Source organism: Drosophila persimilis, unplaced genomic scaffold, assembly GCF_003286085.1.
Source record: "Drosophila persimilis strain 14011-0111.01,24,50 unplaced genomic scaffold, DperRS2 tig00000520-arrow-pilon, whole genome shotgun sequence".
Classification (NCBI taxonomy): Eukaryota; Metazoa; Arthropoda; class Insecta; order Diptera; family Drosophilidae; genus Drosophila; species Drosophila persimilis.
In genome coordinates, this window is record NW_020825317.1 from 2,269,938 (window position 1) to 2,283,365 (window position 13,428).

Consider the following 13,428-nt stretch of genomic DNA (forward strand, 5'->3'; position numbering starts at 1 on the left):
ATAGAACGAGATAGAAGAGCGAGCTATAGGTGGCACCCGATGAATTTACGGGCCAAAGAGTTCTGCATAGTAGCAACATACGACGTCCGAAATGCGTTTAAGTCTGCTAGTTGGGACCACTTATTATAAGCATTGAGAAGGTTCCAAGTTCTGCCGTAATTGCAGACAATCATCGCTGACTACCTTAGAAGTCAAGTTTCATACATGAGACAGATAAGGGGTTACGTGAGCACCAAATCACTGGAAGAGTCCCGAAATGATCAGTTCTTGGCCAGCTGCTGTGGAACGTCATGGATATGGATTGATATGCCAATGGATGGCACAGTGACAGGTTTTTGCCGAGCAATAGTCGCGGTTTTTTTTTTTCTTGATTAACAGTTAACAATTTATTGAGGTATGTACTTCTTTGTGGCTTAGTGGTGGCTGGTGGGTGGTGAGTTGGTGACTGTGGGATAAAAGGGTGTTTGAGGGTAGAGTATTGACTGATGGAGCTCAGTCCATGCGGTGGCGTAGCTCCAGAGGGTGATATCTTTTAAGCCAGCTAGTGGTGGAGCTGTTGTCCAGCAGGTTGATAGCAAGGGGGTTGATGTGCCTCTCCACGCGGTTCAGGTAGGCTTTAGTAAGCCTGGCGGTTCCTCGCGGACCCAAGGGTCTCCAAGCTCGCTGGGTATGTCCTTCGTGGTATGGAAAATTTGCGCGTTGGTAATTATTCTGAGGGCTCTATTGAGGAACTTTTGATTAAGTTCCCGGTTGCAGTGGCTAGAGCGATATGCCATATGTCCAGATAAGCTTGAGTATTGCCTTCGGAGATTTGGAGCTTGCAGCGCACCCTCAGAGTTGATCGTTTATCCAGCAGCCATAGATGCTTATTATACCCGATACTCAAAATTAATATAGGGGTATATTCGATTTTTGGTGAAATAAGATGTGTGTAACATCCAGAAGGAAGCATCTATACCCGAGTTGATTGAGCCATGGCTGTCCTTCCGTCTGTTCGTCGGTCCGTCCATATGAGCGACTAGTGCCCAGACACTATAAGAGCTGGAGCAACGGTATTTTATATCCAGACTTCTGTGATATCTCACTGTTACAAGTGTATGTCAAAACTTCGGCAGCCCAACTCCGGCAAAATCTGTGGCATCCAAAATTTTAAAGATGAGAGAATACTAAAATCGCAGAAAATTGGAGAATAATTTTATCTTCTAACATAGACTGCAGAATCTGAACCATTATGATGAAAACAATATGATTCTCTAGCTCTATCTCTCTCTAACACACAGGTTTAATGGTCGGCTAAAAACGCACAATCATAGAAAATGACCATATCTATCAGATTGCTGAACCTGGATCAGATCGGATCATTTTTATAGCCAAACAGAACAAATCAATTTGCAATGGCTACGCAGCGCCCGACGACACGCTCAGACTGATTTTCTGTCTCTCTCGCATGCACTCTTTGTCGTTTTATAGTAGCGGCGTCTGCCGCAGTAAAGCTATACTGACTAAGTATCGGGTATAAATGTAGAGTTGCGGTCTCCGCAGCAGCTCCGTAGGCGAAAAATAATGAATAAATAAATAAGTATGTCTGTATTTATGCATGTACTATGTATGTAGTATATATAATCATCATTGTTAAGCTTTCATCTACATCAAGCTTATCCGTGTATGAAGATAGCATTCGAATTCAGCCTAAAATAGATCATGGCTAAAGAACTATTTAGTTTGGTTTAGTTATTTTATGCAAACTAAGCGATTTGCGGGAAAGATATTCCAACACATAGGGAATATCAATACTAAATGCACTGTCAGTATTGTAAAGCCTACAGTCTGCGTAGCCTTATGCACACTTGCAAACTTGCACTTTGAAAACTTTTTTTTCTAATAAATTTGGAAGTATCTCTTATAGCTCAGAAGCTATCAATATATCAAGCTGAAATGAAGATCTAAATTTATTTAATACTATGTATTGTTCTTATATAATATATAATATATGTCTCTATATAATATATAGACATACGTTAAAATATTTAAAATGTACTTGCGCCGTAGACTCTTTCTAGGCTTTTCGTCATATCATCTATATTAGTAACTAGCTTTTCCAAAACTTCTTCAAGAAGTGTTATGCGTTGGTTCACCCGAAACATTTTCTTGTTTTTAACATCTCTTGGAATAGCATTAAAGTAAATTGTCTCTGCTGCGGTCATGTTCCTCCTTCGCACAGGCTCCTCAAATTCTACCGTAGTAACATCCAGATCAGCTTTTTTGGCAGTAGCCGAAGGGCGTGCAGTTTTTGCCCGAAAAGGTTTGACCCGGGCGAGCTGAGCCCGAACAAGCTTACTCTGAGTCTTACAGATACGACAGTAAATCCAGTAGACGGCTCCCGTTAACTTCCTATAAACAAAGGAGGCCAATTGTGTTCCGTGTATGTCAGTTCCACTTTTCACTGAGCTATAGGACTCCATGATGATGGCAAGAAATATGTTCAACAATATGAAAAACACAAGCAGTATGTAAGTGATGAAGTAGATGGGACCTATTACTCGATCGGACTCCTGAATTAAATTGTACCGAAAGTCGCCCAAGATCATCCGTATCATAGTCAACATTGAAATCACTAAGCTATAGAAATCTGGATGATTACTGCCAAAGAGCAAGAGTCCCAATCTAGCATAGATCACAAAAACAATGCCAAACATTAAAGAGAAGCCAGCCAAATCCTTTGAGCACCTTCCTAGTGTCGTTGTCCACTCAACAAGTGTCTTGTTTAAGCTGATGAACTTAAATAATTTGATCCACACGAGAAAGGCTAAAACAGCCATCATATTCACATAAATGATATTCGAGAAACAGAGAACATCAATACTTTGATAGACCTCTTTCTTCTGCGCCTTGGATGTTATGGATTTCACTTCGATGGTGTGCCAGACGTTGTATACCAAAGCCAGATAGCAAATCGTCAATAAAAACCCCTCTAGAATATTTAGAAATGATTTGAAGTGCATTTTGAATCCCGACAACCGTATTTCATTGATCTCTAGGATGGTGTAGTAAACGATCATTATATACCATACAAGATAGAGCACAGTCATTTTTGGATCGGGATCGGTGAAGAAAGAATATTGTTTAACAGTTTGTAGACGCGCTTGGGGTATGACAACACCCGAGGCAGGAATTTCAGCCATAAGTTTTACGCTCTGAAAGATGTCTGTGTTTTCGTTAAAGAGATTGAACTCCACCATACACAGCCTTGAACTGCGATCTAGCCAATTTATGTTCTTGAGCTCATTAATCTTTTGCAGGTTGATATCCTTATCGTAGGTTAGATCAACAGTGTAGCCGCCAGAACTGTAGTAAGCTAGCAGAGTCCAGAACGGTGTTGCTTCGACTTCTCCCATCGTCCTGTACGGAGAGCCTTTATGCGTCTCGGTTCTCTCCTCAGCCCCCTGAGAATAGTCGTCATAGCAGGTATCAAAATACCAGCTCATATAACAGCTCTGCTTGTGAACGCGAATCTGACGGAGGCGCGGTGGGCCGAGTAGGAGATTCTCGTGCATAAACCTGCGTGCCCGAAGATTTTCGATCGGATCGGAACCACTTACAGATGTTACCTTTTCATCTTCGTCCTCATCAAGCTCACTCATATCTCCGTGCAATGTTATTAAGAAATTGTATATTAAGTAGTCCCACCAATCTGAGACAATGAGAATATTCTCAAAACAGTTCGTTAACGACGGCGCTACAACTAGACTGCGAGTCACAAATAGTTTCTTTGTTGTATCGTTGAAGTAAAACATGTACGGGCTCCGCACGGTGAGAGTGATCAGCGATGTAAGGCCAAGAAAGACGATAAACACAAGAAACTCGAAGAGAGCATCACGCACCTGCTCATCGGTGGTATAGAGAATACGTGTTGTCTTCAATTTAAGACCTTGCGGAGCTTGCTTACTACTCCATAATGAACTCCGTTCTGTTGGAAACTTCATTCGTCTGAGCCTTCGATTCTTAATTTTCGGTGTATTTTGGGTCTCTGATTCACCTTGTAGCTCAGACGCCATAGTGTTTTGATCGTCAGGTGGAGAAATATCCACTACGGATACCCGTTGAGGCCCCTGTGAATCCTGTCTATGACGCAATGCTGGTTTCTCCCCGATGTTGACATCTTTAGAGACACCCGGCTGTGTCGGGTCTGGTTCCTGAGCCTGGTCCTGTGAGTTCATTTTGAATAGGAAATTTTCCGAAGACGATTGAAGAAATATGATTTCACAAAACTCAAATAGCAATCTGGAAATAGTGCCTGCTCTGATGTGACAGAAGCATTCATCCAACAAAAACATATGTTTTATTTGACTTACGAAAGCAGAACTCTGGCTTCTGATTCAATTTGTGAGTATAATATACATAAGTTAAGAAAATTAACACTTTTCTAGTCGCTAAATTCATCGGTTTTCTTTTTCTGCTTTGACTGCTACCTCCGAATATTTATAGGCAAAAGCCATATCTGAGTAGTTACAAACAGTTTTAGCAGACTAGTCGAAGAAGTTTCCGATCTTTGCTGCTTCGACTGAGTCAATTCAAACACATTCAAATAAAGCGGAGTATGCCAGTGTTGATTGCAACAAAATCACCAAAGTGTGCCTTAATGGTTTACGGTGCGGCAGCGACAGTAGGCGCGACGACAAACAGTGCAAACTACATATGTATGTGTAGCAAACGAAATTAAAATTTTCTACCACTAAAATACTAAAATTTTTGAGTTTTCAGTGGTTAATTGTCGTCTTGGATATTTGAGGTAAGGTTTAGTACCTCCTCAGTTCTTCAAAAATTCTCCATAGCGATCAGCTTTAGATCTTTCCCGCCATGGTCAATTTATCAAGTTTTAAGATTTTTACAAAAGGTGAAAATTGGTGGGCATGGACTCCTGGCGCAATATCGGAGAGTCTTCCATATACAAAGACGTATTTCCGTGTAAAAAAAGTTCAAGCCCGGATTTTAGCAGCAGCACTCAAATAAAGCCTCTGCGTCCTTATGTACGTTCAGTTAAAGCTTCCCGATTTACCCTAGTTGTGGCAAGCTGTTAAGGGAGTCATATTTAATAGAAAGACTATCTTGGAAACCAAGGTATGTTAATACATTTGTAACGCAATTCGGATTCAAATTTTATGAAGTCTACTGTAAGTTAGGCTATCGTTATTGGCGAATTTGTCAAGCTTTACCGCAGTTGGTTAGCTGGGCTAAGAAGCAATTGTGAGAAATAGAATAAGTCGTTGAAAGTACTGAAATCGAACGAACGCCTATTGTCGCCTATATTTTTTCGTTACAAAAATATAACCGATTTGCAGCCAACCAAAGTGTTCGGTTTTTATATTAGAAAAACTGTTCTAAAATTAATTAAAAGTAATTAAATATTCACAATAATATAACTCTGCGGTGTCTCAAGGAAAGCTAGATTTTTATTTTCATGGATAGAATTATCGCAGAACCGCTTAAAGACGGTATCCGTCTAGACAATGTGTCCTTGTATAGTCTCCATGTTGGTCAATGGTCAATTCTTCCATGTTTCTTGAGAGCTATTCTTGGCTCCAAACGTTCCGTTTTTGAAAATTATATACGAAATGTTATCGGAAAAGGGACCACACTTGACTTGCTACCATTGTAAACTGGGCGGGATTCCAAAATAATTGTCATAAAGTCGAAAATTTTGTTGAAGCAAATATCAATTATATTTCAAAATATTCAAAAATATACCTGCCACGACACAGACATGTTCTATCTAATTTGATTAAAATTGTTTTTATATTTATTTATTTATAGTTTATTTATTTTTTATTGTTTAGAGTTCAACAATGGTCAGGTAAACTGTATAGGAAATAGTTACCAAATAAATTGCCAGTTTTTCTAAAAAAATTCGAGATTCCAAAAAGTTAAATTAAATTATTCATTGGAGTCGATTTGACCTTGATGGCACAAGTGTCAGAAGAAAACAGATGGAAAAATGTTTTCGAATTACGGCAAACGTTACGGAAAGATTCGTGGAAAAAGTAGTGACTATTTCTTCTAGATTGCATCGGCCTGCACAAGTATATGTCAAAATTAGGCCCCACCCCCTTACGCCCCCGCACAGCACGAAAATCTGTGGCATACACAATTTTGAAGATTCGAAAAAATATAGAACGCTCAATCATAGACAATGACCATATCTACCAGATTGCCGAATCTTGATCCGATCGGATCCCGACGACACGTTCAGACTGATTTTCTGTCTCTCTCGCACACACTCTTTGTCGTTCACTGTTAGCGCCGTCTATCAGAGGAGAGCCATACTAACTAAGTATCGGGTTTAAATGTAGAGTAGATCGCAGCAGCAACTCCCAAAGTTCCCCCTCGTTGCGTAGTTTGAAATCGTGTTTAGGAATACTTCGTTAAAGCGCTCGAATCAATCCGCTCGATTCGTTGACAGGTACTCTACCACTACCGATAGTCCGCAATTGATCTGAGACATTTTCAGCTGAAGTTTCTTTACATATGTATGTAGCTCCATAGATTCGATAATTTAAGGCAAGAGTTTATTTCGTCGGTAGGCGTTGATCTTGGAATTACTGGCAGCGCCGCCTAACAGTATAATCATAGCGCCTCCAAAATATATCGAGTCATTGCGTAGATCTTTCAATGTTCGGTTAAGTGCTTCTAATGCACGTTTATCGGCCAGGTGATGATTTTCAATGCTGACAAAACTTTGGCCATTACGGAGTTTTTTGCCATATTACATATATGTTCTTCAATTTTTTGAAGATTTAACGGTTATTTTAATACTGAATGAGCCCTAAGGCATCCTTCTAACAATGTGGCTTTTTTCGAAAATAAGCTAAGCCCATTGACATGAGGAATGTCTTACTAGTTCCACCAGGGGCATCCAGGAAATATAAACCACTATTTCCATTATCAATTGCCTTCATTAATGTGTCATAAACTTACTTTTGTTAGAGATTCACTAGGGGTACATATGTTTGAGCAGCTAAATTAATTTCATGCCGTTCATATTTCCCGATCCAGTTCTCGATTAAATGCGTCATTCATTCTACGATTTGGGGCTGGCATTCCTAACGTGTCTGAAAAACTACAGCATAAGAGGTAACACATGTTTTCGATCAATAATAAAGCTTTATGTATATCCTCATTGATTTGAAGATCGGGATTTCTGCAACTTACAGAATTTTGATCTGAAATATCTTCTGATATAATACCCTTATATTTGTGCCACAGGTTAGATGGGTTCTATCTAATCTACCTCCCCACCAATTTTCAGCCAAATGGGATCAGCCGTTCTTGAGTTGTAAATGGTGTAACTAACACGAATTTCTTTTATATATATAGATTTTGTATCTTAGAGCCTTATTAGAGTTTTTTGTTCGTTGGGTACATTCTTGCGCTCTTGCGTGGTATTACTGGGTGTATTCGAAAATGTACAGCATTTTCCAGGGTGCATTTGAGGATTTAGTATTGCGGGTGCATTTCAGGATGTAATTTTTCTGATTTTTAGTGAGGCTTTAGAAGGGCGTTGCCATGGCGTCCTATGATAAGAAATAGATTTGTATACCCGATACTCAAAATGAGTATAGGGGTATATTAGATTATTAGATATTAGATGGTGAAAATGGATGTGTGTAACGTCCAGATGGAATCGTTTTCGTGTCGTTTAATATTAGCGGCGTCTGCCGGAGGAGAGCCATACTGAAAAAGTATCGGGTATAAATGTAGAGTTGCGGTCGCCGCAGCAACTCACAACGTTCCTCCTCGTTTTTTCGATAGCAACGACAGTTCTGTTGACTTTTATCAGTCAGCAGAACAGATACGATCTGCAATCGCAAAATATTGTGTAGATCGTAATCAAAATTAGTAACCTATTTTTGTGGTGGCCCTTCTCTTCTTCGAGTCGGTCTCTAGCGATCTCTGCCACCCACGAAATGTCATCCTTTTTTTCTTCTCGTCTCTTTTGCGCGTGCGTGGACAGAAACATGATGAAATTATACATGGTGGTCCGCAAACTCTCTCTTTATGTAGTGTTCCGTTTGCGGACCATGGTGTATAACTCTCTGGCTGTATTCGCTTTGCTATTTGTTATGACATTAAACTGTTACTATTCGGATCAGAGCCCCGCCGATTAGCAGCTTGCCAAATAGCAGCCCCTTATTGGCTTTCAGCTGCATATTTTGATTGTTACTAATTTCTATGTTATTCGTGCTTGCCCTGCTAATCGTTCTCTCGACGCTCTGCGTTATCTACGCTTTGTGCTTGGTTATTTACATATGTATGCCCAGCGAGGCTGGGCGTGTTCTTATATAATCGGAATAACTACTCGGGTAATTGGGAATACAAAAAAATTATCTCCACATAAAATTTCGTAGCACCGACGTGATCTCTGAACTGTTGTGTCGATTAACAATCTTATCGTTAACCTTAACATTTTTTTGGAGTTTGTACAACAGGCCGGCGAAAATCCTCTAGCTGAACCCTCCACGAGGGTGCCGGCTGGACAATGGACATTGCATTATCCCGAGACAATGCAGTGTCTAGCTAAGGCAATGGGCTAGCGTCTGGAACTGAGCCAGGGCCATGGCTAGAGGTGCCTGGCGGTCAGGCATAAAACGCTAGGGGGTGGTCCCCCCGAAAAACATCAACCACGTATGGACCTTCGGGCCAACTATGGAGGGAGATAATGAGCAAGCACGGGTTGGGATGTCAACCCAAACGTCGGTGGAAAGCGTGACTGCTACCACCGGCGGGCACGGGGAGGAACAATCCTCTCTGCGTGTCGCCAGCGGTCACACCTCGGATATGGCGGGAGCAGGCCATGTCAGTTGTAATACTACTGCTACAAAAACGACGCATTGCAGGATAAGCCGCACCGGTGCCTCTGTCGATACAGACTCGGACCTGGAGAGCGTGCTATCCATTAGCAAGACTGAAGAAGAAAGGCTTCTCCGCTCGCCGGAACCAGGTACCAGCTCCCTGCGTAGGGAGGGGCCGAAGCGTTCCAGGGAGGGGATGAAGGCAAAGGCACAGTATAAGGCGGCCCTCAAGTTACATGGCCGGCTCCAAGGCAAGTCGGATATCTCCCAAGAGGAGAAATCCAAGCTAGCCTGGGCGGAGCAACGAGTACAGAAGGGCCGCAAACACTACGCGCAGCTGCCCCAGATGCAGGCGGCGAATGGTGAATTCGCAAACAAGGTGGAGGAGATGTTGGCCACCAAGAGGCAACGCTCGATCGAGAGTACTACCAAAGACACGCCGGCGAGCAAGCGGCGACGCGGGCCCAAGGTGGCCACCCCACAGCCAAAGACGAGGAAGCCTAGGCAGAAGGCCATGAGCGAGGTGTCCAAGAGACATCTCATTGTGGCATTGATTGACCGCAGTGACGAGAATGGAAAGATGACGGCGGTGCAGTGGAAGCTAGTCCACGCGCAGCTTGTCGAATCGCTCTTCTCGCGAATGGAGGATGACCCCAGCGCTCCCATGCCCACGTTCGATGGAGCGGGATGGCTGAACGGTGTCAAGATCCTCAAATGCAACGACGACCCCACGCGGCAATGGCTGGTTCAGAAGGTGCCCCAATTGGAAGCTCTGTGGGAGGGGGCCAAGTTGGAGGTGGTAAACAGGGAGCTGATCCCATCTGTTCCAAAGGCGAAGGTGCTCTTCCCCATTGCTTTCCAAGGAGAGCGAGCGCTGAAGCTGCTGCAGAGGCAGAACCAAGACGTGCCAACGGCAGACTGGACGGTTCTGCATGTTGCTAACCCATTACCCAATGAGGGGGGCCAGCATGTAATCCTCCAGATCAGCAAAGAGGCAGAGGACCTGCTGTATCCCAAGTTCGGGAAAATGGCGTGGGGCGTGGGTAGTGTATACCTGCGTCTTAAAAAGCGCCACCCCGAAGACAAAGATGTGCACACCCTGCAGGCAGGCGAGGTCGAGAAAGACCTAGGTCTGGAGACCATAGTGGCGGCCGCCCAGTGTCTTGCATTAGACGACTCGGAGGAAGAGGAGGACGATGACCTGACAATTATAGTCAACACGTCGTGTGAGGGTGAGGGTGTGAGTTAGCCACCCATGACACTAAGGGTGCTGCAGCTCAACCTTCCTAAGGCAAACTAGCATCGGCGGAGCTCCCCATTGCCATGGAGCAAGGGCCCGCTGACATAACTTTAGCCCGACTTAAGTCCTCAAATTACAACCTACTCTACTCAACATCGGTAAGCAGGAGAAGAACGTACTAGTACGGAAGGGAATCCATGCTCATCTTATGTCTCATTACAGTACGGATGACCTGACGGTAGTGATGCTGGAGAGTAAGGAAAAGCGCCTTCTGGCCTCTTCCTGCTACATGGCACACGACAGGCTTGCATCACCGGACTGGTGACAGAAACCTGTAATATTCGACGCTTGTCGTGCCTTATTTATTGGAAATATCAACTCCGAAATAACAGCCTAAAACTAGGCCGTAACAAAATTCGAGCTTAAGATCTGGTGAGCTTTGATAAAGCTTATCAACATATGTTTTGCGATCAAGTGGCAACACTTTAATATGCAATGTTTCTGCTTTGCAGCATATTTTATTAAATATTGCTGTGCCTGCATTTGGTATAACAGAAAAAGACCATAGAATGTGTGAAAACCACGTGGGTTGCAGTACTTAATAGTCCCAGCCTCTTCCTTTTTCTCCTCGTGGCCGTCATCGTGACCGGTAGTGAAAATATATACGCTTAAGGCAGCCTCAGTGTCCATTCCAAGGTCAAGCCAAAGTCAAAGATTCCTGCAAAGTGTTAGCTCCACACCGTGGACGGAGAAAATATATATCGCCAATACGTTGGCAGCCGTTTGACCGTCTGGAAAACGAGCGCCCCAGTGTGGTAAAATTTTTCTCAAATAGTGGTGCAGTTCTGTTGAGGTAATTATCCACCCAGCTGCAGCGACCCGTTGAAAAATGTTCTGTTCTTTCCGCTTAGGATTAGCACGACTAGTACCTACGTACTGAAAAGCTGGTCGAGTTGCGGATTGGGTATTCCCGGAGACCTCTATTGGTCACGTGCCCGTACCACCGTACCACCGGTTGAACCCCACCGTTCGACACTCGGATGAGGCGGTAGCCGGTGTGATCTGTACTCTTCACCTGGATAAGTTCGACCCATGGGGATGAGCTGAGTGACTCTTCAAATACACCAGTCGCCCCACGATCGATCCATATGTGCCAGCGTACTCAACCTCACGCAGTAGATGGACCGCGTTCATTGACCCCTGGCCTCGGTAGCAGCAGATGTGACCTGCGGCTGGTACAATCTTGTCCCACCTGCAGACCTCGAGTAGGAACTCGGTCTCCAGCCGGGAAACATCGAACCCGCCTCGGATTTAGTTTTACGTTATATCATTCTTTCGAAATTAGACCCGATATGCGAAACCCTGTTATATAACCCTGTTTCGGTATAAACGAAATGGAAATCCCTGTCCAGGGTCTAAGTCGGACATGCAACAAAGGAGTAGTGTATTAATACCGATTATTCTTACAGTTTTTGATTTTGGTTGCCCCGCATTCATCTCATCATCTATGCAGCTAATCATCACAATCACACACATCATCATACTCATCCACCCATCAAATCACCTCATCCAACATACAACGAAAGATCTTTCTGCGTGGCAGCCAAAATTATTATTCGTCCCGTAAGTGATTATCATGAAACAAGTAAGCCATATGATAAACATGACTGTGCGGTAACTATTCGTTGGTCTTCAACCGTGATCATGGTCTTATACACGTATTACTCATGCTCTTGGTCGACTCTCCATATACCCGGTTTTTGTCTGGTTTCGCACGGACGAAGTTAAATTGATGAAGTTTAAAGTTTTAGTGTTCCTATAATGAACACGTAATCTAGTTCTTGCACATATCTATACATACTCATAACCATTTTTATACCCGATACTCAAAATGAGTATTGGGGTATATTAGATTTGTGGTAAAAGTGTATGTGTGTAACGTCCAGAAGGAATCGTTTCCGACTCCATAAAGTATATATATTCTTGATCAGCATCAATAGCCGAGTCGATTGAGCCATGTCTGTCTGTCCGTCCGTCCGTCTGTCCGTCTGTCCGTCCGTCCGTCTGTCCGTCTGTCCGTCCCCTTCAGCGCCTAATGCTCAAAGACTATAAGAGCTAGAGCAACGATGTTTTGGATCCAGACTTCTGTGATATGTCACTGCTCCAAAAATATTTCAAAACTTTGCCCCGCCCACTTCCGCCCCTACAAAAGGCGAAAATCTGTGGCATCCACAATTTTAAAGATACAAGAAAACCAAAAACGCAGAATCGTAGAGAATGACCATATCTTTTAGACTGCAGAATCTGAATTGGATCGTATTATTATTATAGCCAGCATCACGAAAACAATTTAATTTTTTCTCGCCCTGTCTCTCTCTAACACACACGTAGCATAGGCGGCTTTGCTTAGAGTAAAACATTAGCGCCTAGATCTCAGAGACTATAAAAGCTAGAGCAACCAAATTTGGTATCCACACTCCTAATATATCGGACCGAGACGAGTTTGTTTCAAAATTTCGCCACACCCCCTTCCGCCCCCGCAAAGGATGCAGATCTGGGGATATTCATAGATCTCAGAGACTATTAAGGCTAGAGTAACCAAATTTGGTATCCGCACTCCTGTTAGATCTCACTATAAAACGTATATCTCAAAATTTCGCCCCACCCCCTTCCGCCCACACAAAGGACGAAAATCTGTTGCATCCACAATATTGCAAATTCGAGTAAACTAAAAACGCAGAATCATAGAGAATGACCATATCTATCCGGTTGCCGAATCTGGATCAGATCGGATCATTTTTGTAGCCAAAAGCAAGAAATCAATTTTTAGTGTCTACGCAGCGCCCGACGTCACGCTCAGACTGATTTTCTGTCTCTCTCGCACGCACTCTTTGTCGTGTCGTTTAATATTAGCGGCGTCTGCCGGAGGAGAGCCATACTGACTTAGTATCGGGTATAACTGTAGAGTTGCGGTGTCCGCAGCAACTCACAACGTTCCCCCTCGTTATATATTTATTCATCATTATACCCTACCTCGCCCATATGATTATCTTTCCCCCCGCATATTCTCTATAGTAATACCCTGTAAATGAAAGAAAATTTCGAATATCATGATTATATTAGGGTATACGTTCTATGTTAGGTTAGGTTTAATAAGAAAGTAGATGAATATTCATGGATTGCTTAAATAAAATTTGTTTTTGAAATGAAACAAAACTAAATAGACTATATCAGAACCCTGCAGCGTCGTTTGAAGGAGATGTGACCCACCGCAGTCTTTGTTGGAGGGATCCTGACGATTAATAGGTGGCTCTGAAGGATCATGGTAGGGTGGGCGTTCTC

The 13,428-nt window shown here is 43.1% G+C and overlaps 1 protein-coding gene across 1 annotated transcript; it reads right to left on the reverse strand.

The window, feature by feature from the left end:
* Positions 1-2,027: 2,027 nt before the first annotated feature.
* On the reverse strand, positions 2,028-4,217 carry LOC6603274 (polycystic kidney disease 2-like 2 protein). The gene has a single exon (XM_026990141.1). The coding sequence runs from the start codon at positions 4,215-4,217 to the stop codon at positions 2,028-2,030; it is 2,190 nt and encodes a 729-aa protein (XP_026845942.1).
* Between the last annotated feature and the right edge of the window lie 9,211 nt (positions 4,218-13,428).

Bases quoted from the DNA above. Each gene is read 5' to 3' on its own strand.
- LOC6603274 (XM_026990141.1), bottom strand. From the start codon at position 4,217: ATGAACTCACAGGACCAGGCTCAGGAACCAGACCCGACACAGCCGGGT.